The sequence below is a fragment of the Chrysochloris asiatica genome, unplaced genomic scaffold (genome assembly GCF_000296735.1).
Source record: "Chrysochloris asiatica unplaced genomic scaffold, ChrAsi1.0 scaffold00057, whole genome shotgun sequence".
NCBI classification, from domain to species: Eukaryota; Metazoa; Chordata; class Mammalia; order Afrosoricida; family Chrysochloridae; genus Chrysochloris; species Chrysochloris asiatica.
In genome coordinates this window covers 17,060,138-17,082,328 of record NW_006408575.1, presented here as the reverse complement: position 1 = coordinate 17,082,328, position 22,191 = coordinate 17,060,138, and the positions used below count along the sequence as shown (strand labels likewise).

The following is a 22,191-nucleotide window of genomic DNA, read 5'->3' as shown; positions in this document are numbered from 1 at the left end:
TACAAAGGCTCTGCAAGAAGTCTGTTTCACTGGGCAAGATCTAGAACCTCTTTTATGGGCTTACAAGCTTTCTGTAATCCTGTTTCCCAATATTCCTTTTTTTTTTTTTTTTCATGTTTTATTGTGAAGTATGTGATAGTTTACATTGGAGAACATTAGCTTTACATTCATCCTATCATATATCGTTTCATTTCCATGGTTACAGTCCTCTCCATGCATCATCAACCAACCAAAGGGTATACCCTGCAAGCCTGACCCCCAGTTGTCAGCACACAGCCCCTCAACCATCTCGGTCTAAAGTCCCCAGTTGCTCATCTCTCCACGTCATCATTTGCTTCCATCTCTGGCGTCACTGCTTCTCTGGGTAGGGTCCCGCTCTCTGCTCTTCTCCCTTGATAGTCCCAGGGACCTCTGCTCCCAGACTGCAAAGTCAGTCACTTCCCTCCTTTTGCTACAAAATGTCTACCTTTACATTTCCAACCCTCACAGTCAGTCCTGATAACAATTATTCACTATTGTACCAAATGAGAGCTATCGCCTAGCCCTGCCTAGACAGATTGGATACTACTCAGTGGAAATTCTACCTTCCTCCATGCCCTCTGGATCTAGGCTCCCTCTTGAAAGCTTGTAAGCCAATCACTTCTTGTCTTTGTAGCCTCCCCCCACCCATTTTGGGTAGCCAATGTCCAAGTTGCCCATCCCTGTCTACTCTGTATGGAGGGGGTGGGAATGATCCTTGCTGTAAAGATTTGTTCCCTCTTTTGAGCTACTGCATCCATTTGATGAACTTTCATCAAATTGTATCAGATTACTCTTTTTTCCTCTTGTTTCTTCTTCTAGTTGAGCTCTGATCATCCAGTAGTATCTACATGTGTGGGTGTTCTTATGCATATGCCCTCTCTTCTTATCAGCTGGACACTTCACTCTCCACTCTAGTCCTCTGTGGCTATGTCACTGACTCTGGGCCCAAGAATCCCCAGGTCTTGCCACACTGCTGGCCAACCAGGTCTCCACCTGGGTTCACAGGAGTCTATTAAATGTTGTAGTGCTTAGATGGCAGCTTCACTGCTGTTTTTCCCTCACTTCCCCTTATTGGTGACCAACATGGTCACAAATCAGAGTGTGTATTCCCATTGAGTCTTAGTCTTGGAAAGGGATTTGCCCTGAGGGGATCCGACCACTTGCCTTGATGTCTCCTGGGCAAGCAACTTGCTTGATCTTGTAGTAGTCAGTTGGACTGCCATTATTGTTTTGTATTTTTCCTGTCAGTCTTCCTTTCAAGAATTGTCTTCTGTTCTTCTAGTCATTCCAAGCTGGTCTGCTTGTCCTGTCCAGTGGAAATTTCCCACCTCTGAAGATTCTGGATGCAGTTCAGGATTCCATCTATATAATGGAATTATATAATGGTCTTATATAATGCAGAGGCTCCACTGGAAGCCTCCTTCACTGGGCACGTTGTAGCCCCATTTTAGGTATTCCAATCAGTTTTAGGCAGAAGACAGACTTACAGGCTTTCTATGATGATATTTCTGGCTATTCCTTTCTCTCCCCCTCCAGTGTCTATTTCATAATGATTTGCCAGAGAAACCAAGATTCAAAAGACAGCCAAGCATCTTAACATTATTTTCCCCCTTTTGTCCATTCCAACCATGTCTCAATCCTTATATCTCAGAGCCCTGTTGTTCCAAGGTTGTGCATACATCATTCTTTACCTCTGACCCACTTAGCCCATGCAAATCAGCCTAATTGTTTTCCCGTCCACTTTGTTCTTCCATTCCCCTCCCCCTTCTTGTGTATTGCTCCCCTATATCTCTGGTAGCGTAGTGGTTATGAATCGGGCTGTGAACCGCAAGGTCAGTAGTTTGAAACTACCAGCTGTTCCATGGAAGAAAGATAAGGCTTTCTGCTCCCGTAAATATTTACAGCCTCGGAAACCCTGTACAGGGTCTCTGAGTCGAATCTGACTCCACAGCACGTAACCACCACCACCATTCCTTTCTATCCCACTCAAGTGTCTATTTTACAGTAGTTGTCAAGGGAAACAAATATTCATAAGACAGTCAGGCATCTTAACATTATTTCCCATCTTTTAACCATTCAGAGTATGCCTTGATCCCTGTATCACAGAGCCCTGTTGTTCCAAGGTTGAGCAGGCATCACCATTTACCTCTGTCCCATTTAGCCAAACCTGCCTAAGTGGTCCCCTTTCTACCTTGTTCTTCCATCCTCCTCCCCCCAAAGCACTCATTGCTATTGTTGTTGTTAGGTGTCATCAAGTTGGTACTGACTCACAGTAACCCTATGCACAACAGAATGAAACACTGCCCAGTCCTGGGCCAATCTCACAATTATTGCTATATGTGACCCTATTGATGCTGCCACTTTGCCAATCCATCTTGTTGGGGGTTTTCCTCTTTTTCTCCCACGCTCCACTTTACCAAACATGATATCCTTCTCCAGTGACTGGTCCCTCCTGACAGTATGTCCGAAGTATAAAGACAAAGTTTTGGCCATCCTGGCTTCCAAGAAGCACTCTGGTGGGGCTTCTTCCAACATAGATGTTTTTGTTCTTTTGGAAGTCCATGGTACTTTTAATATTCTCCTCCAACACCATAACTCAAACGCATCAATTCTTTTACAATCTTCCCTATTCACTGTCCAACTTTTGCATGCATCTGAGGTTATTGAAAATACCATGGCTTGTGTCAGGTGTACCTTAGTCCTTTAACTGACAACTTTGCTCTTCAGCACTTTAAAGAGGTCTTGTGCAGCTGATTTCCCAATGCAATACGACATTTGATTACTTGACTGCTGAGTGTTGATGGTTGATCCAAGCAAAATGAAGTCATTGACAACTTCAACCTTTTCTCCATTCATATGTATGTTATTTATTGATCCAGTGGTGAGGATTTTTGTTTTCTTTACATTGAGGTGTAACCCATACTAAAGGCTGTGGTCTTTGATCTTCATCAATAAGTCTTTTAAGTTCTCTTGGCTTCCAGCAAATGAGGTTGTATCATCTGCATATCACAGGTTGTTATTGAATCTTCCTCCAGTCCTGATGCCACATTTTTCTTTATACAATTCAGCTTTTCAAATTATTTACTCAGCATACAGATTGAGTAAGTATTGTGAAAGGATACAACCCTGGCATACACCTTTCTTAAGCACTCATAGAACTTCTTAAGTTTGGTGCTACTAGAGATTCATAGATCCCAAGTCTAAAGGCAAAGTCATAGTTGTTTTCTAAATATTAGAGGATAAAGAGGAGTCCTGGTGTGGTGGTATAGGATAAGCACTGGAATGCTAACCTCTAGGTTGGCAGTTTCAAACCCACCAGCCACTCCTCAGAAACTCTATACAGGGTCATTAGGAGTTGGAACCAACTCAATGGCACTTAACAGCAACAATAACAAGACAGGATAAAGAAATGGATCCAGCTGTTTTTAGGGATTAATAAGGACATTTGGTAAAGTGTTCTGAAATCATCAGTTGGCAATTGCTATGCCCTGTTTTTGTTCTACCTTAGGTGACAGAAGACAATTCAGTGTCAGGTAAAAGTAAACCACTGACATTTCCTGAAAGAAAGGACTCTAGGGACACAGTCCCTTGGGGGCCTTATTCTACCTCCTCTGTTGAGCTCTCAACTCATTCAGCAATAACATTTAAATGATCCTATAACCCAAACACACTCAACATCTGGGAAAACAAGAACGCTTCTTTCCCTGGGGACTATACAGGAGACAGATCCTGCTATCAGCCAAGTGATAGCTATTGTTCTCCAGACCCAGCAGGTGGGAGACTTGGCTGGGACTCCCCTTTGTGAACTTTCCAGCTGGTCTGGGCAATAGAATCAAGGATGCTGATGAAACATGGAGAGAGGAGAGACATCAGCAAATCTCAGTGCTTACTTGAAGCCACAAGTCTTGCTAGGTTGTCCACTCTGGGAAGTAGTCTTGGTTTTCTTTCTAGCCTCTTGTGTCTCCCACCTTGGATGAGGGAAACACAGCTACTTCCCTGAGAATTGTGACCCAGCAACTTGAACTGAGCTATTGTTGAACCAAAATTGGAATGGACTACAATGATTCGCTGAATCATGAACTCAATCCAAAATGTTTTCCCTTAAATGTGAAAAAGTCAAGTTGACCTAGTTAAAGAGTTTCCAAGTGAAGCAAGCTCAAGTTGCAACCAAACACTGCATTTTCTATGATTGACCTGAAATGAAGCAGGAACCTAAAAAATTGCCTTTGAAATGAACTGATTCTAGTCTAAGTCTGGAGCCACTGTTAGATCACAACTTCTTGAAGCAAGTTAATTTTGGCTAGATGTGTAAATACCTAAGTATTTAATCTGTGTTGAAATCATGATTGGTCATTGAGGACAGATAATCTGAACCGCAATCCTGGTTCCATTAACGTCATGCTGAGACTTTGGGCAAGTTACTGAGCTTCTCTAAGCCTCAGTGCTTAGTAGACTGGAAGTGCTTGATCAATGTTGGTGCTGTGACTATTATTTCTAGGGACAGTAAGTGCTAACTTCGAATGAAGATGGTCTTTCCTGCTCATGTGACCTATGTTTCCATGGTAGGCATCTAAGGGTAGGCCAGTCAAAGCACCTCTTGTGGCTATACCTTTCCTTGTTTATATGCATGCCATAAAGGATAGAAATAGCTTTAGTCTTAAGGAGTCAGGTAGTTAGATCTAACTTACAGAATCTCAGGATCTCTGGGTTGGAAAGAACCCTGATGATTATCTAGGACTTTTGTCAGTCTGATGTTCAAATATTGTTTATGGTATTCTTAACAAAACCCAGATATCTCCATGATGGGAAAGAAAAATTTTGAGATTAATCATCTCCATCCACTTGTATATTATTTGTACTCATTGGCTTCAAAAATGAGTGAGAGACACCTTATAATAAATTTCCATATCTAATATGATATTCTGATAATCAAATTATCTGCTTTCCCTCACCCCCCTCTTACCTTCTCATCTTTGCTTTAGGGTAAATGTTGACCATTTGGTCTCATGTAGATTTTTATTATTTTTTTTAATTTGAAGGAACAAAATATTCATAGCTGATATTACTTGGTGAGCTGATCTGATTTAACTAAAAGATAGCCTCTGGGAATGGTTTCAGTTCTCTGTGTAATAATCTCCGGGTTTCTTCTAGTTTCTAGTTACACTATTCAGTAATAAAAAGGAACAAAATATTGATCTCAAAAACGTTATGAAAGAAGCCAGACACAAAATACCACTTTCTGTTTATTTCCATTATAGGAACTGTTCAGAAAAGGCAAATCTTTAGAGACAGAAAGTAGATTCGTGGTTGCCTATGGCTGGAGGTTGGAAATGAGGAATGACTATAAAAGGCTATGAAGGATCTTACTGATGTGATGAAAATAATCTAAAATTGGATATGGTTACATTTTCATAACACATTAAATTTATTATACACTAAAATAAGGGAGATTTTTATGATATGTAAATTGTGCCTAAAAATTGTTTTAAAATCCAAATACAGGAGAAGCATTTAGACACATACAGAAAAGATGAGACCCTGTAAAGGCTGGTACCAGACAGCCTGGTATTTATTACAGAACACAGTAAAGCTTGGCTCTGAACTTTCTGATGACCAGCTTTGTTTGGAAGCTATTTTTCCCTTTTAAAACGAAACTTGTTTTCCATGTCTGTTTTACTTATTGATTGAAACCCTTCTTTGGGACCAGGCAGAACAAGGCGGATCTTCACATATTTGAAAACCCTACCTGGTCTTGTCTAAACCCCGGTTCTGCCACCAGGATGCTGTGAGAATGTGGTGCGTCTTTCCCAGGATTTCATTTCACACTTCTGCAAAATGTGACTGTTAATCCCTGTACCTTCCTTCCTGTATTAGTTTCCTGGGTGGCCATGACTAAGAATCATAATTTGAAACAACAGAAATTTACTGCCTCAGTGTTCTAGAGGCTAGAAGTCCAAAATCAGGGGCAGATCTGAGAGCGTATCTATGCCATGCTCCCTCCTAGCTTCTGGTGATGGCTGACAATACTTACATTTCCTTGATTTGTGGATTACTCCATTTTATTCTTATTGTATTCATTTTCCTTCTATAAATATTTTCTTGTGGTTTGGGTGAAAGTTAACTCAGCAAGTTAGGTTCCTATTTAGCAGTTTTTGTACTTACCGTTCAGTGACTTTAGTTACATTTTTCCACATTGTTGGCAACATTCTTATTATTTCTGTTCTGTTAGCTCCATTTTCATTAGTCTGCTTTCCCTCACCCCCTTCTTACCTTCTCATCTTTGCTTTAGGGTAAATGTTGACCATTTGGTCTCATGTAGATTTTTTTTTTTTTTTTTTTTTAATTTGAAGGAACAAAATATTCATGGGTGATATTACATGGTGAGCCCATCTGATTTAGCTAAAAGGTAGCCTCTGGGAATGGTTTCAGTTTAAAGTTTAAAAGGCATCTCAAGGTTTCTTCTAGTTTCTATTGGCCCAATAAATCTGGCCTTTTTAAAAGAATTTGAATCTTCCACTACAATTTTCTCCCATTCTATCCAGAGCCATCTATTTATTATTCTGTCTCTGGTTCGAATGGTCAGTAGTGGTAGATATCGTATTGGATCAGGACACACCCAATTCTAATATGACCTCATGTTAGCCTGATAACATCTTCAAAGACCCAGTTTCCAAACAAGGATATATTACCAGATGCCAGGGGTGAGGACTTCAATGTTATCTTTTGGGGCTAGAGTTCAACCCATAACATGCCTCTTGGAGGCATGTGGAGCAGAGAAATCTGGTATTTCTGCTCAGAGCTCTTAGGCAGGGAAGAAGCTTACAAATCCCAGGTGCTATTGACAGAGAATGTGACAATTCCTTGTGTGCTTTCAGTTCTATCGATCCTTGAACATCCGGATTGCCCTTGTGGGCTTGGAAGTGTGGACTCATGAGAATATGTGTGAAGTTTCAGAGAATCCATATTCTACCCTCTGGTCATTTCTTAGTTGGAGGCGCAAGCTCCTCACCCAGAAGAAGCATGATAACGCACAATTAATCACGTAAGTAGCCTCTTCCCTTATGTGCTGTGTTGGCATCTGACACAAAACTAATGCCACTAACTAGCCTCTGTCTGCGGTGCAGGTGCTCAACATTTGCCTGTCTCTTACCCTTGGGGTAAGGATTGATTGTAAAGGCCCTCCTGACATTCTGATCCAGGTACTCCAGTGTTTCTCAGACCTGTGCCCTGTGCCCTGCACACCAAGAAAGGCAGTTAAACAAAAGGCGCATCTATGAAAGGGCTTCAAAAAGTCTGTGGGAAAACTCCATTATCCTTTCATTCCATTTATCCCTTCATATAATAAAATCACTTTTCTTCTGTTCTTCAAATGTATCTCTGAGGGCTCACAGTTTGACTTTGTTTACCCTTTAAAAGGAATTGAGGGAAGTAGCTCCCAGAAACCTGGACTTGTGAGTCTTATGTAATGAGGTACATGGAACTAGAAAGAGTCTTCGGGCACCAGAACGTTTGACCTGAACTCATAGAAGTGTGGCATCTTGTCTTGGGCAAGGCCTTAAATTTAGGTTTCCAGTAGGACTTCTGTAGGGCCACAGACGAGGTTTATAAAATCATCATTAGGGCTTCATATCGATTTGCATGTATTTTGCATATATTGTTTCTTTGAAGGAACATCTACCTTGAATTCAATAGACATCTATTAATCACTCCCAGTGTATCAGACTGTACGCTAGGTCCTGGTGACTTCAAAGCCAATAAAATACAGTCTTAACGCTCAAAGATTTCTAGATAAGCAGAAAACATGCACGTATAAAAATACCACATAGTGAATTCCCTTAGATTCTTTAAATGAGTCATATGCTTGTGATATGCATGAAGATACTTGTATTTTATTTATTCCTTCTTTCCTACCCTACATCCATACAGCTAAGAGAGAGATGTATGAAGCTGGGGGAAGTGTTGCCGGCCATTGGCAGATTAGGATTGCAATTGCATAACATAAGCATAAATATCTCATGTTTTGCACCCAGCTGCACTTTGTGAGGTTTCTGATGGGACACATCTGTTTCCTTGGCTCAAGCGTGATGTAGGGATGAGACATCAGCCCCTGCAGCTGCTGTCCCTGTCCCACCCTTCAACACACATGCACACACACCACAGAGCCCGGGATACTGGCATGGCACCCTGACAGCTGGCGGAAGTGGCCATGATTCACTTCAGCATCAGAGCTTGTGCCTAAATCCATTAGCCCTTCCTCTTACCTTTTCCTGTCCAGCAGGAATGGGATGCAGGTTTGCAAGCCCTGCCTTTTCCTTCCAGGGAATAGGCTATGGGCACATTGTGGGGAAAAGTGGCTTCTCAGGAGCAGAGTGGGAAGAGGTGAGAGGTGTGGCCACCTGGATGTTGTCCAGCTGGCCAGGACACCAGGGTCTCTCCACTTGGGAATGCCCTGGAATGAATGTCATGATGACCATTTGCTCGTGGGCACAGGGAACAAATCACCTCTCTTATTTCTCTCTTTCCCCTCTGCAGGGGTATGTCGTTCCATGGCACCACCATTGGCCTGGCCCCTCTCATGGCCATGTGTTCTGTGTACCAATCTGGAGGTGTCAACATGGTGAGTCTCTTGCAGAAGGTGATAAAATGCCCTTCCAAGACAGAAGGTCACCTTTGATAAAATAATTCAGTACTTGTTATTACAGAAAGAGAAACAAAAACACAACTTACACATGAAGCAGGGCAATTTGTTGAAAAGAAACCATTAAGTGATAAGAGATGAAAGTACCAAGGAGTGAATGTTCATTTATTATAGTTTATTCTTAATTTTCAAGCTCAGAGGAACCCTGTCGATATTAAATTAATACATCACTAAATCTCTTATTTGTTCCAAACCAGGCACTGGGAGTAGAAGGACAATAGAGATAAACTTGTTTTTATCCCAGGTCTTGCACTATTACGTACGTCCTTATGAAACAAGAGCCTGTTTCAAAGTCATGGTTACGAAATTATTGTCTTCTTTTAAGATAGCACTGACTTTGTGGGGATGCTTGGGTATTCATTGAAGAACTATAAGTAGGCCTGCTGTCCATCTGTGTCCATCCCTCCATCCACCTAATTCTTAGTAACAAATGTGCCTTAAAGGTTAAAACCACAGGCTCTAAAATTGAAATCAATTGGATTCAAAGAGCAAATATGGGTAAGTTAATACAGTTCCTTTCTTGTTAAATAGAAAGAGGAAATTTACCATTTAAAATCTTAGGGTCAGAATGAGAATTATAATGCGAGAAACACACCCAAGTATTTAGTAGATCTGTTTCTGCTATGTTTTTTTTTTCACTCTTTCTTTTTTATGTCTTTAATTTCTGCTTCTTTTGATTAACCACCAGGCACCAGGTGTGCTATGCCTGGTATGTATCTATCTCATGGGCTTTCTCAGAAAGTCCTGGGCCAGAAACATTTTATGTCTGACTCACGTGATATTTTCATATCAGTTCTCTTATATCTTGGGGAGAATGCTATTAAGAGGAAGAATGGAGAAATCCTCTTATACCATTTATTCAGAAAGTATTTATTGATATGGGAATTTATGGATGGTCTCCCACCTTGAAGAAATCAGGAAACATGGCTTTTTAGGCATTCAAATATCACCAGTGGATTTAGTCTTCATGTCATCAACATATATGGGATGCCTGTTTTCTCAGGGACAGTGGAATCTGTGGAGAACAGCATAGCTTGGCTAAAGAAAAGGTCAGGATGTAGGTTGGAGGCAGAGCCCCTCCTTTGACCTGAACTCTTTCCTTGAGCAGGACCACTCGGAGAATGCCATTGGTGTGGCTGCTACCATGGCCCACGAGATGGGCCACAACTTTGGCATGAGCCATGACTCTGCAGATTGCTGCTCTGCCAGTGCAGCTGATGGTGGGTGCATCATGGCTGCCGCCACTGGGTGAGTTAGGCAGACACTGCCAACATGGGTGAGGGTGGAGAGAAGGCAGAACGTGCATAAACAGTGTGACTCAAGGGTTCCTCCCAGCTGGCCCTAGCATACTTCTCTTATACTTCTGGTCATGTGGGATTTTTTAAAACCAGAATCTTTGAAGGAAACTTCTGGGGTTTCTCCAAGGACTTATCTCCCAGTGTTTGGACTTAGAGAGCACAGAGATTTGAGCTTTTCAGGATCTGAGTCACCCTTGAGGAGGCATCCCAGTTGGGAGCTTGCATTCTCCCCATCAAAAACCATTAGAGCCTACTTGAGATTTTTAGAGAATGGTATTTCCTTGTGTTTTAAGAGGAAAGGCAGCTTTCATGGAAATCCAGTGGCCGTGTTTTTTCCTCATTTCTTGACTGTGTGACACACACAGGATACAGCTCCATTCTCAAATCCCTATCAGCTACTGGTTGCTCTGAACTCATGGTTACTCCAAGTTCACTTCTTTCTCTCGATCCAAAAAAAAACATATCTGAAGACAAATGATTGAAGTTATCTTAATTACTATCCCAACTGATTTTTAAATTGTTCACTAATTTAAGTCGCTTTACAATTATTAGTAGCAAATTATTAGTGATATACCTAACAACTGACGGAAATCTTTCTAAGTTTAACCATTCATTTGTTTAAGAAATTGGTATCTCTTTATGAGCCAAAAGTGTGGTACTGTCCCACAAACCAGGGAGGATAAGACTTGTGAATTTGTTTTTTACCCAAGTGTGTGACCTAGGACCTTTGACACTATTTTATGATAAGGGGAGTGCATTTATGACTGAGTTTGGCATGTCTTTTGCATCTTTAAGACAGAGGTCAGGACACTTGCCTGTGAAGTAGCCTTTTGTCCTGGTACTCTGTCCTCCCAAAATATCCATCTAATATTCATTTCAGGAAAAGTTTGAGTTGGCTAATATTTTATTCATTAGTTCTAAGGCTCAGCAGACCCATTGAAACACATCCATTACCTTTTACCTTGCTAGTGTACATCCTCTCATGTAAAGGGCAGAAGTTGCTGCTTCTAAATCTCAAATACTTCTTCCCTGCAGAGTGAGAAAGGAAAAAGAGCATCCTGGAATGGTTAACATTGCATCATTAAGGATAAAAGAATTATGCTTAATGTATCAGTGAATGTTCTAATGGGGTAGAATGTATGTGCATGGACTTGGGGGGTGGATTCCAGGAGTAGCAATCCACATAGGTAGCAGGATTGACAGTTATTTTCATTGTTTGCTGCCCAGACTCCTAATTCCTGTATTCTTTGCCAGCCACCCCTTTCCCAGAGTGTTCAATGGATGCAACAGGAAGGAGTTGGACAGATATCTGCAGTCAGGTGGTGGGATGTGTCTTTCCAACATGCCAGACACCAGGACTTTGTATGGAGGCCGACGGTGTGGGAATGGATATCTGGAAGATGGGGAAGAGTGTGACTGTGGAGAGGAAGAGGTAAGGCATCCTTGGTGGAGGTAATGAGAGGGGAGAATGTGCATTGATTTTAGAACTCGAGGTTGAAAAAAAAGGCCACAGTTTGATGGCTCCCCAAAATGTTAAGCACAGAACTCTACCATATGATTGATCTGTCAGTTCCAATATTAAGTATATCAACAGACCTGAAAGCAGCCATGGGAACAGACACATGCAAATCAATGTTCCTGCAGCACTATTCATAACAACCAGAAGGCGGAAACAAGTTAAATGTTCACCAATAGATGAATGACTAAACAAACTGAGATATATGCACACAATGGAATGCTACTCAGGCACATCGATCCATACTACAACATGAATGTATAGGCAAATGTATAGACATCAAAGTGTATTGCTGGTTCGCAGGGGTGAGTGGGGAGCAATTGGTTACAAAGCAGTAAGCTTCTGTTTGTGGCAATGAGGAATTTGGTAATCACTATGGGTGATGGTTGTACAACATGGTTAATGTACTCGATAGCATTATACTTACACCCAAATAATGTCCAATTGGCAGATGGTGTAATATATATATATATATTCATAGCAATAAAAAAAATAAGACAAAAACTTAAAACTGATAAAATATTTACCAAAAAAGAGAGAGAGATAGCAATTGTAAATTTCTTCATCACAGACACTCTTACTCCTGGCTATCAAAGACCCCATCACAAACAGGAATGTGGAGAGCAAGCCTTAGGCATGGACCGCTTCTGCAGCCTCTCCTAGCTGGGCTTGGCACTGTATGTGTACACAGCCAGAGTGGAATTCTCTTTGTGAGCATCTGGGTCTCACCAGAAACCACAATCATGTGACATGTAGTCCTCTAACTGTGTTGAATTTATTTTGGAGGCCACACAACCGGAGAGATGGACTTACACCTGGGCCTTATGACGATGCTTAAAATAACAAGGGTGGGCTTTTTAATCTGGAGAATAGATGATTGAAAGGGGCTGTCGGAAATGCTGTCAAATCTGGAAAGGGCTGCCTGATGAATAAGGAGCAGAGCTGTCTATGTAAGCTGTCTTTGACCACTGTGATGGTAACCACAGCTGCAGGTGCCCACACAGCACAGTGTTTTGAACAGATGCATATTGTCCTGAAGAAAGCAGAAGTGGATAGTTTCATTACTCTATTTTTAAGGATGGAAACATATATTTTAACCAGTGCATTGCAATTTGGGGAAGAATACAAGAGTACTACTAAACAATAGCGTGCCATTGAGAATCTGGTGGTGTTGGTGATTATGTGCCATGGAGTCTGTTCCAACTCATAGCAACCCTGTATAAGGTTTCTGAGGCTGTAAATCTGCATGGGAGCAGAAAGCCTCATCTTTCTTCCATAGAATGGCTGGTTGTTTCAAACTGCTGACCTTGAGGTTAGCAACCTGACTTGTAACCCCTATACTACCATAGCTCCTTATTGAGAGTCTATATATGTGGGAAAAAAATGATCTGATTTTATAGCTAGTTAATAGCTAGTTTTATAACTCTAGTTTGTTTTTGGGGGTGGGGTTTAAACCCTGTCATGGAACCTATATAATGAAAAAGAATTAAAGACACCCCCCCCACACAAGTTCTAAGAGATCAGCTCCAACCCTTCAGAGAGGAGGAATCTGTGTTAGCATGGAGAGTTGAGGTGGTGGTGGTAGTTGTGTGCTGTGGAGTCAGTTCTGAATCAGAGCCATCCTGTATAGGGTTTTTGAGGCTGTAAATCTTTACGGGAGCAGAAAAGACTCATTTTCTTACAAGGGGCAACTGGTAGATTCAAACTGCTGTCCTTGAGGTGGTTAGCAGCCTAACTTGTAATCCACCGTGCTATCACCAAGGCTCCTGTCTGGTTGAGGGGCAGCCCAAAAGTGGGCTCAATGAGTTGGTTTACATTCAGAGCAGCTATTTATTCAACAAAAGTAGTGAAATCTGTAAACCAGAGCCTGTGTAGGGCGGAACCCTGTCAGAGAAGAAAAACTCAAATATTGTCCACAAAAAGGAAAGGAAGAAAAATGGCAAGACTGCACCGTGCCAAAGGTGGAAAACTTGGAGACCTAGGAAAACAAAGCTGCCTTACCAAGTTCTGGCTCTCACAAGTTTCATTGTTTTTACTGAGTGTTGTGTACCGCCTTGGATACTGGATATAGGATGAGGAACAATGGTATGAGGAAACGTCAGAAAGTTCATGGGAAAATCCCATTTATCTTTTCATTTCATTTTTCCACTTTTTGAAGCCCCTTGTAGACATGATCCCTGCCTTTGTAGAGCTCACAGTCTCATGGGGAAACACACATAACATAATAATTGCAGAAGTATATAAGTACACCATCGTAAGTGTTGGGAGGGGAAATTACATGATGCTTTGAACAAATCTGTATTCAATATGGATACTTAGATATGATTCAAGTGGTTAGTGGGCTTGACTGATAACGAAAAGGTTAGAGTTTGAGTCCACCCAGAGATGCCTCAGAGTAACAACTTGGCAATCTGCTTAAGGAAAACCAGCCATTGAAAGCCCTATGAAATGCAGTTCTACTCTGACACACATGGGCTCACCATGAGTTGGACTTGGCTCAACAACTGTGTTTTCTTTAACCTTAGTGTTAAAAGTATAAAATGTTGTGGATTTTTGTTTTGTGTGAGGGTAGAATTCCTGGGCTCTTAGGTTTCAGGGGTATTTGGGGCAAGGGGTGGGTAGTGTAGAAAGTAACTGAAGACCATACCTCTTTCAGCGTGGCTGCCTCCTTACCTGGCTGCCCCAGAGACCCTTTTCACACCCCTCTCCCTCTGCCTCCCATAGGAATGTAATAACCCCTGCTGCAATGCTTCCAACTGTACCCTAAAGGAAGGGGCCGAGTGTGCCCATGGCTCTTGTTGTCACCAGTGTAAGGTAAGACCTTTCTCCCCCTGCCCTGGCTTCTGATCTGATAGCAGACTGCTCTTTGGCATTTTAAGATGAGAAAACATGATTGAGAGTGGATAAGTGACTTCTCCAGGATCACATTGCCAAAGAGGGACTGAACCTAAGTTTCCATGATTCTAGAGCCTACGCCTACTACACTTAATGTTGATCTAGAAACTCATTATATGTAGTAGTATATTGCTACTAAAATTACTATAGGCCCAGTCTCTTAACCTCAAGTCTGCACTTCAGAAAGTTCTAAAACCTGAAAAAAGATTTGAACTCGTTCGGTGGCAAAATTTGACCTGAACTGATATGAGATTTGTTAGAGCTTTTTAAGAAATCACACTTAAAGTGAATATTTATGTTTAATTGCAGAAGTATTAATGAGTTTGTGATTCTATGAGTAAACTACTTTCCCACACCTTATTCAGGGGGTGTTATGTAATATACAGGTACTCCCCAATTTATGATGTATTCAAGTTATGATGAGCTGCACTGCACTTACGACCATTAGTGTATCTTGAACATTTATTGTATCTTCCTGGAAGGAAATTCCAGGAAAATGCATACAGGGAATATGGAAAAAAAACTGATGAGCTATGTGAACATGCTCTAAGCATTTGATCAGGATAATATGATGGAAGACCTTAGTAAAAAAGTCATATTTATGACAAGAAAGTTGAATTTAGAAACTGATATTGCTGATGTGGAACTGCTCATAGAGAAATGGGAATAGACATGATTGATTTAATAGACTTAACAGACTTAATGGATTTTGAGGAGGAAAGAAATAATGATGAAGAGAAAGGAAAGAAATTGTCTATTTTTTTAAAAAAAACTAAAACAGGGCTTCACTTTCTTGAAAAAACATTCAACCCAAATGCTGATCACTTTGCTAATGTCCATAGGCAGATTCAGGAAGCCGTGAGATGTTACCATGAAATATATGAAGATAAAAGAAAAGTACCATACAGACAGTTATCACTAATTTCCTGGGGGGGAATATAATCCCCATTCTCATGGATAATCCAGATGATCTAGAAGCTTCCACAAATGAAGTTATTACTGCAACTGACAAAAATGTCAAGGTCATTCAACTCTTCTTTATCATCAGATTAAACTTTTATGATTTGTGTGCATGTATGTATTAAAATTTAAAGAGGTAGCACAGGATCAAGAATCCAATAGTATTGGAAGAAGAAGTGTAAACTGCACTGAAGGCATTGACAAAACACATGGCTCCAATAATTGTTGGGACACCAACTGAAATGTTTCAACAAACAAATGAGTGCAGCACTGGAGGTGCTCACTCATCTATGCCAAGAAATTTGAAAGACAAATATCTGGCCAACTGACTAGAGATCCATGTTGTACCCAATTCCAAAGAAAGGCGACCATATAGATAGAATGTGCAATATCATTAACATCACAGGCAAGCAAATTTTTGCTGATGATAATTGAAAAACAGTTGCCATAGTACATTTACATGGAGCTGCCAGAAATTCAAGCTGGATTCTGAAGAGGTCATGGAACAAGAGATATCACTGCTGACATCAGTTCAATGTTGACTGAAAGGAGAGAATACCAGAAAGGATGTTTAATTGTGTTTTATTGACTATGCAAAGACATTCAACTGTGTGGATCATGACAAGCTATGGATAACATTACCAAAAATGAGAATTCTACAACACTTAATTACACTCATATGGAAACTGTGTATAGACCAGGAGGCAGTCCTTAGAACAGAACAAGGAGCATGGTTTAAAATCAGGAAAGATGTGTATCAGGGTTGTATCCTTTCACCATACTTATTCAGTCTGCATGCTGAGTAAATAACCTGGGAAGCTGGACTATATGAAGAATAGTGTGGTACCAGGATTCGAGGAAGGCTCATGAAAGCCTGCCTTTATATACAGATGACACAACCCTACATGCTGAAAGCGAAGAAGACTTCAGGCACTTATTGATGGAGATCAAAGACTATAGCTTTCAGTATGGATTACAACTTAATGGAAAGAAAACAAAAATCCTCACAACTGAACCAGTTGAATGTCTATAGCAAGTTTAAAGTAAAAAAGAGGACGATCCCCAACAAGATGACACAATGGCAGCAGCAATGGACTCAAGCTTCACGGTGGTTGTGAGGTTGACACAGGACCGGGCAGTGTTTCATTCTTTTGTGCATAAGGTTACTCACTATGAGTCGGAACCGACTTGATGGCACCAAACAACAACATATATGGTTTATTTGTAGATGTGCATTTTATATGTGTATATATGAATGAATACGTATGCTCACATATGTGCATTTATTTATATATGCACATGTGCGTAAGTATTAGTGAATCTAGTTCTGCTACTTAATGGCTTTGGTTACATTGTTTAACATCTTTGAGCCTCTGTATAATGGAGATTTTCCAGCTAAAGAAGATGGAAAGAATACAGAGGCAATGTATCAAAAAGAACTGGTCAACGTTCAATCATTTCAGGAGGTAGTATATGATCAGAACTGATGATATTGAAGGAAGAAGTCCAAGCAAGGCTCCAGGAATTGATGAAGTACAACTGAAATATTTCAATTGAAATGCAGGACTGAAAACATTCATTAATCTATGCCAAGAAATTTGGGAGACATCTACTTGGCCAACTGACTGGAAGAAATCTATGTTTGCACCCATTCCAAAGAATGGTGGCCATATAGAATGCAGAAATTATTGAATAATATCATTACTATCACAGGCAAGAAAAATTTTGCTGATAATTCAAAAACAGTTGGAGCAGTACATGAACAGGGAGCTGCCAGCAATTCAAGCCAGATTCAGAAGAGGATGTGGAGTGAAGGATATCATTGCTGATATCAGATAGATCTTGGTTGAAAGCAGAGAATACTAGAAAGATGTTTACTTGTGTTTTATTGACTATGTAAAGATATTTGTGTGGATCATAACAAACTGAATAACATTGCACAGAATGGGAATTCCAGAACATTTAATCATGCTCTTGTTGAGCCTGTACATAGACCAAGAGGCAGTCATTTGAACAAAACAAGGAGATACTAAGTGATTTAAAATCAGGAAAGGTGTGTATCAGGAGTGTATCTTTTCACCATTTTTATTTAATCTGTATGCTGAGCAGCAAATGATCTGAGAAGCTGAATTATATGATGAAGAATGTGGCATCAGGATTGGAGGAAGACTCATTAACCTGCCGTAGGCAGATCACACAGCCTTGTTTGCTGAAAGTTAAGAGGATTTGAAATACTGATGAAGATCGAAGACTACAGCCTTCAATGTGGATTGCACCTCAATGTAAAGAAAACAAAAATCCTTACAAGTGGGCCAATAAACAACTCGACAGCACCTAACAACAGAATGGAGATGGTTATATTAATAGGACTATGTGGCGCTGTGGGTTAATGCGCCAGACTGCAAAACCGTTTGAACTGCAAGGTTGACGGTTCAAGCTCATCAGCTGCTCCTTGGAAACCCTATACAGGGTGCACTATGGCTTGGAGTCGACACACTCAGCAACAACAACAACAATCATGGTATGACACTAGGATAAACACTCGGTTACTAACCACAAGGTCAGCAGTTCTAACCCACCAGCTGCTCCTTGGAAACCCTATACAGTTGAAACCAACTTGACAGCATTTAACAACAATAACAACAATCATGAAAACTAAATTCAATTATATTTGTATTGAGCATTTAATTGGGAGTCCTGGTGTGGCACTATAGGATCAGGACTGGACTTGGAACCACAAGGTCAACAGTCCAAACCCACTAACTGCTCTTTGGAAACCCTACACAGGGTCTAATAGAAAATATTAGAAAATTGATGCTGATCAGAGCTAATGAGGTTGTATAAAAGTGCTGTGAAATAATGGTAACAGAAAACGCTGTCCCACAAGAGTAATCGATCCCACAAGCCCTTTTCCGAGAGGGCTTGGGAGGGGGACTGACTGTTTCTCTCCCTCTCATTCTTCACTCAGCTGCTGGCTCCTGGCACCCTGTGTCGAGAGCAGGCACGCCAGTGTGACCTCCCGGAGTTCTGCACGGGCAAATCTCCTCACTGTCCCACCAACTTCTACCAGATGGACGGCACGCCCTGTGAGGGTGGCCAGGCCTACTGCTACAATGGCATGTGCCTCACCTACCAGGAGCAGTGCCAGCAGCTGTGGGGCCCTGGTAAGTAGGGCTCTCCTGGAGTGAATGCCTTGTCTCACCTCACAACTACTACTGGGTCAGCCATTTCTCCTCAGGTGCTTGTGTTAGCTTAGCGTCTGGCTTTCAACATGGTACCTCCAAGATTGAGCTACATCATCTCGTGACTCACGCTAGATTTTCAGACCTAGTGGACAGTGTTCTTCCCAGTTCCTTGATGCTTAAATTCTCAAAGTGGATAAATGGAATAGGGCAATCCAACAGAAAAAAAGACAGTGAGTGTAAACAGAAAAGGAAATGCAAATGGCCGATAAGCTGTGAAAATATATTTAACCTCACGCATGTTAAGAGAAAGCTGATCATAACAACTATGCAATGGGAAACTTTCATATATGAGACTGACAAAGACTGAAACATTTGATATTATAGTCAATTTGATCATCCAGTGTTAGGGAGTGCAGTGGGAAAACACACAGGTGTAACCCCTAGAGAAAGCAACTTGGGGCTATCAAAATTTTAAGTACTATTTGGAATGTGTGTTATGCTTTTACTTTCATGTCTGTGATGTTATGTTTATAAGAATGTCTGTTAAAATATTGTTAGCTATAGCAAGAACAAACTACAAATCCTTCTGTAGGAGACTGATGAATGACGGCACAGTGGAACACTATGCTGCTAAATGACTGAGGAAGACAGCTTTGTACGAACTGAATTAAATCATCTACCACAACACATTATTAAATGAAAAGTGTAAGGTGCATGTAGTAGATGGAATATGCTCCCATTCTTTGTTAGACAGATTGTCTCTAGAAGATGTGCAAGAAATGGTTAATAATGGTTGCTTCTTTAGGATGTAGAGGAAGCAGGATGACTAGGACAATTCTTAAAACATTTTGTGTCTTTAAATTTTTGTGCATCTATTACTTTTTAAATTCCTAAAATGAGGTCAAGTCTTCTTGGGTTGTGGTATAATTTTGGTGCTAGGAGGGAGGTGCTAGCCTTGTAGAATGAGTTCACAAGTATCCCGTCCTCTTCCATCTTTTGGAAAAGTTTAAGAAGAATTGAAGTCTTTTATTTTATAAATGTTTGCTAGAATTCCCCAGCGAAGCCTTCTAGCCTAGGAATTTTCTTTGTTGGGAAGTTTTGGTTCCTGATTCAATTTCTTCAGTTGTTAAAGGTCCATTGAGATTGTCTATTTCTTGAGTCAATGTAGGAAGTTTGTGTGCTGCTAGCAGTTTGCTCATTTATTCTAAGTTTTTTAAAAATTTGTTGGTGTGGCGTAGTGCCGTAGGTTAATGCACTGGACTGCAAGGTTAGTTTGAACCACAAGGTTGGTGGGTCAAGCTCACTAGCTGCTCCTCAGAAACCCTATACAGGGTCACTATGGGTTGGAACCAACTCAACAGAGCTTAACAACTACAATTGTTCATAATATTCCCTTTTGACCCTTTTTATGTCTGCAGAATTGACTATAATGTCCAGGTCATCATTAGAGAGAAGGCTTAGCATGCAATCCACGCACAGAGATAAATTCTCTATAAAGTATGAAACACTGATGTGAAACTTTCCTATGAGTAGGTTTTAATGAGGAGGTGAGAGTGGACAAAGCTGCAGAGATACAGGAAGAAAAGGCTAAGCATTCTTCCCCTCCCCACAAGAAACTTTCCTACTTCATGACTTTAAAATAATATAATATTATATTATAAGTAAGTAAAAACATTTTGCTACAAAATCACAGAAACCTTTCTGAAGCAAAAATATAAAAATGTGAAGTTATTGTTTTTTGACATATCCTCCATCTAGGTCTTCATACTTCTGAAAGCAATGTTTCCATCTTTATAACCTTTCTCTCGGAGAATTCTGTGCCCTTTGATATCTACCACGTCAAAGCAGCAATTTTGATACCCTCAACTTGTGTTCCTTTTCAATATTATCTTAGGTTTGGGAACAAAAGAAAGTCTGAAGGGATAAGTTTAGGGCTGTAGGGTGGATGGGATAAGGTTTTCCAACAAAATTCTTATAGGTTAGCCCTTGCTACCTTCAAAGAATAAGCAGGTGCATTGTCAAGATGGCAAAAATTTCCTTGGAGCAACTTTCCTGGCCTTTTTCTCAGCAGTGCAGTTTTCAGTTTTCTTAAAGCTTCGGTATAATAAGCTCCCATGATTATTCTGTACCCTTCAAGAAGATCTAGCAAGGTGACCTGCTTAGGATTTAAAAAAAACAGCCACCCTAACATGCTAAGCCTTCTCTGCCTTGAATTTAACTGGCCTAGAAGATCGCCTAGGAAGCCATTGTTTTGATTGGAATATTTTTTTTTTTGAAGATACCCTAATGAAACTAACACACAAGTATTACTAAGAGAAATTGTCTATTGCCATCCACTGCTCACAGAGACATGTTTAAACAGGTTTTATGTGGAATTAGCTCATGCATGTATGAACTGGAACCCTAGAAGCAATACTTTTTCTGCTTACCCTCCTATAGCTTACCCTTTGGGGAACTCTGAATGCTACTGAAGTTGACTGATCTACTTGAGAAATGTTGTTTCTTTCCCACCTAGGAGCACGACCTGCCCCTGATCTCTGCTTCGAGAAGGTGAATGTTGCAGGAGACACCTTTGGAAACTGTGGGAAGGACATGAATGGTGAACACAAGAAGTGCAACACAAGGTGATGACCAGAGGCCAGAGCCTGTGAGATGATCTGTCCTCCTCACCCTGCCTAACTCAGCAGCTAGGGTGGCCCAGTGCTGGACCTATAAATACATCAACCAGGCGCAGCCATCTTTTCCAGGCCTGGCATTTGATAATGCTCCATTCAGCCCTAAGGAAATGAGAGGAAAGATCTGAATAAGCCTTTCTAGAAAGTTGGCCAGCTTCCCCCTAGGAACTTTCTTATATTAGGGTAGGGAATCAGCCCTCAGTTCTTCAGGTTGCTAATTATATAATTATGCTAACTATGCTCATTTGAATAGCTCAAGTCATTCAGTCGTTTGTTGATTCAACCATCCATCCATCCAAAATCTGTTGATGGTTTACCAGACCCCTTGCTGAGTACTGAGGGGATACAATGGAGATCAAGGCTTTTACTTTCATGGAACTTTTGATAAGCAATTCAGGTGTGGCACTGTGGAATAAAGCAAAAGCTCAAAGCTCTGGACCATTTGAACCACAAGGTCGGTGGTTCATACTCAACAGCTGTTCCTTGGAAATCCTAAACATGATAATGGTAGAGGAGAGACACTATATTAGTTTTCTAGGTCTGCTGCAACAAGCTACCACAGACTGTTGTTGTTATTAAGTGCCATCAAGTCAGTTCCAACTCACAGCAACCCTGTATAGCGTTTCCGAGGAGTGGCTGGTGGGTTTGAGCCACCAACCTTGTGATTCAAATGATCTTGTGGTCCAGTCCTTATCCTACAGCATTACACCAGGACTCCTTCAACAAACTAGGTGGCTTAAGACAACAGAAATTTTCTCTTTCACACTTTTGGAAGTTAGAAGTCTGAAAGTTCTACAAAAATCCATTTCCACTGAGTCAATTTTGATTCATAGTGACCCCATATAGGGTTTCTCAGACCATAAATCTTTATGGGAGCAGACAGCTTCATCCTTCTCTCACATAGACACTTTCAGGTTTGAACCACCCACTGACTTTTCACTTA

The 22,191-nt window shown here is 40.8% G+C and overlaps 1 protein-coding gene across 1 annotated transcript in view; it reads left to right on the top strand.

Moving 5' to 3' along the window:
• ADAM19 (ADAM metallopeptidase domain 19) overlaps positions 1 to 22,191 on the top strand; it is a 145,323-nt gene that overhangs the window by 106,030 nt on the left and 17,102 nt on the right. The window contains exons 9-15 of the mRNA XM_006863931.1: positions 6,897 to 7,063; positions 8,554 to 8,638; positions 9,828 to 9,967; positions 11,272 to 11,449; positions 14,258 to 14,347; positions 18,357 to 18,552; positions 21,089 to 21,197. Of these exons, the coding sequence (XP_006863993.1) occupies positions 6,897 to 7,063; positions 8,554 to 8,638; positions 9,828 to 9,967; positions 11,272 to 11,449; positions 14,258 to 14,347; positions 18,357 to 18,552; positions 21,089 to 21,197 (965 nt within the window). The remainder of the gene's footprint in view (positions 1 to 6,896; positions 7,064 to 8,553; positions 8,639 to 9,827; positions 9,968 to 11,271; positions 11,450 to 14,257; positions 14,348 to 18,356; positions 18,553 to 21,088; positions 21,198 to 22,191) is intronic.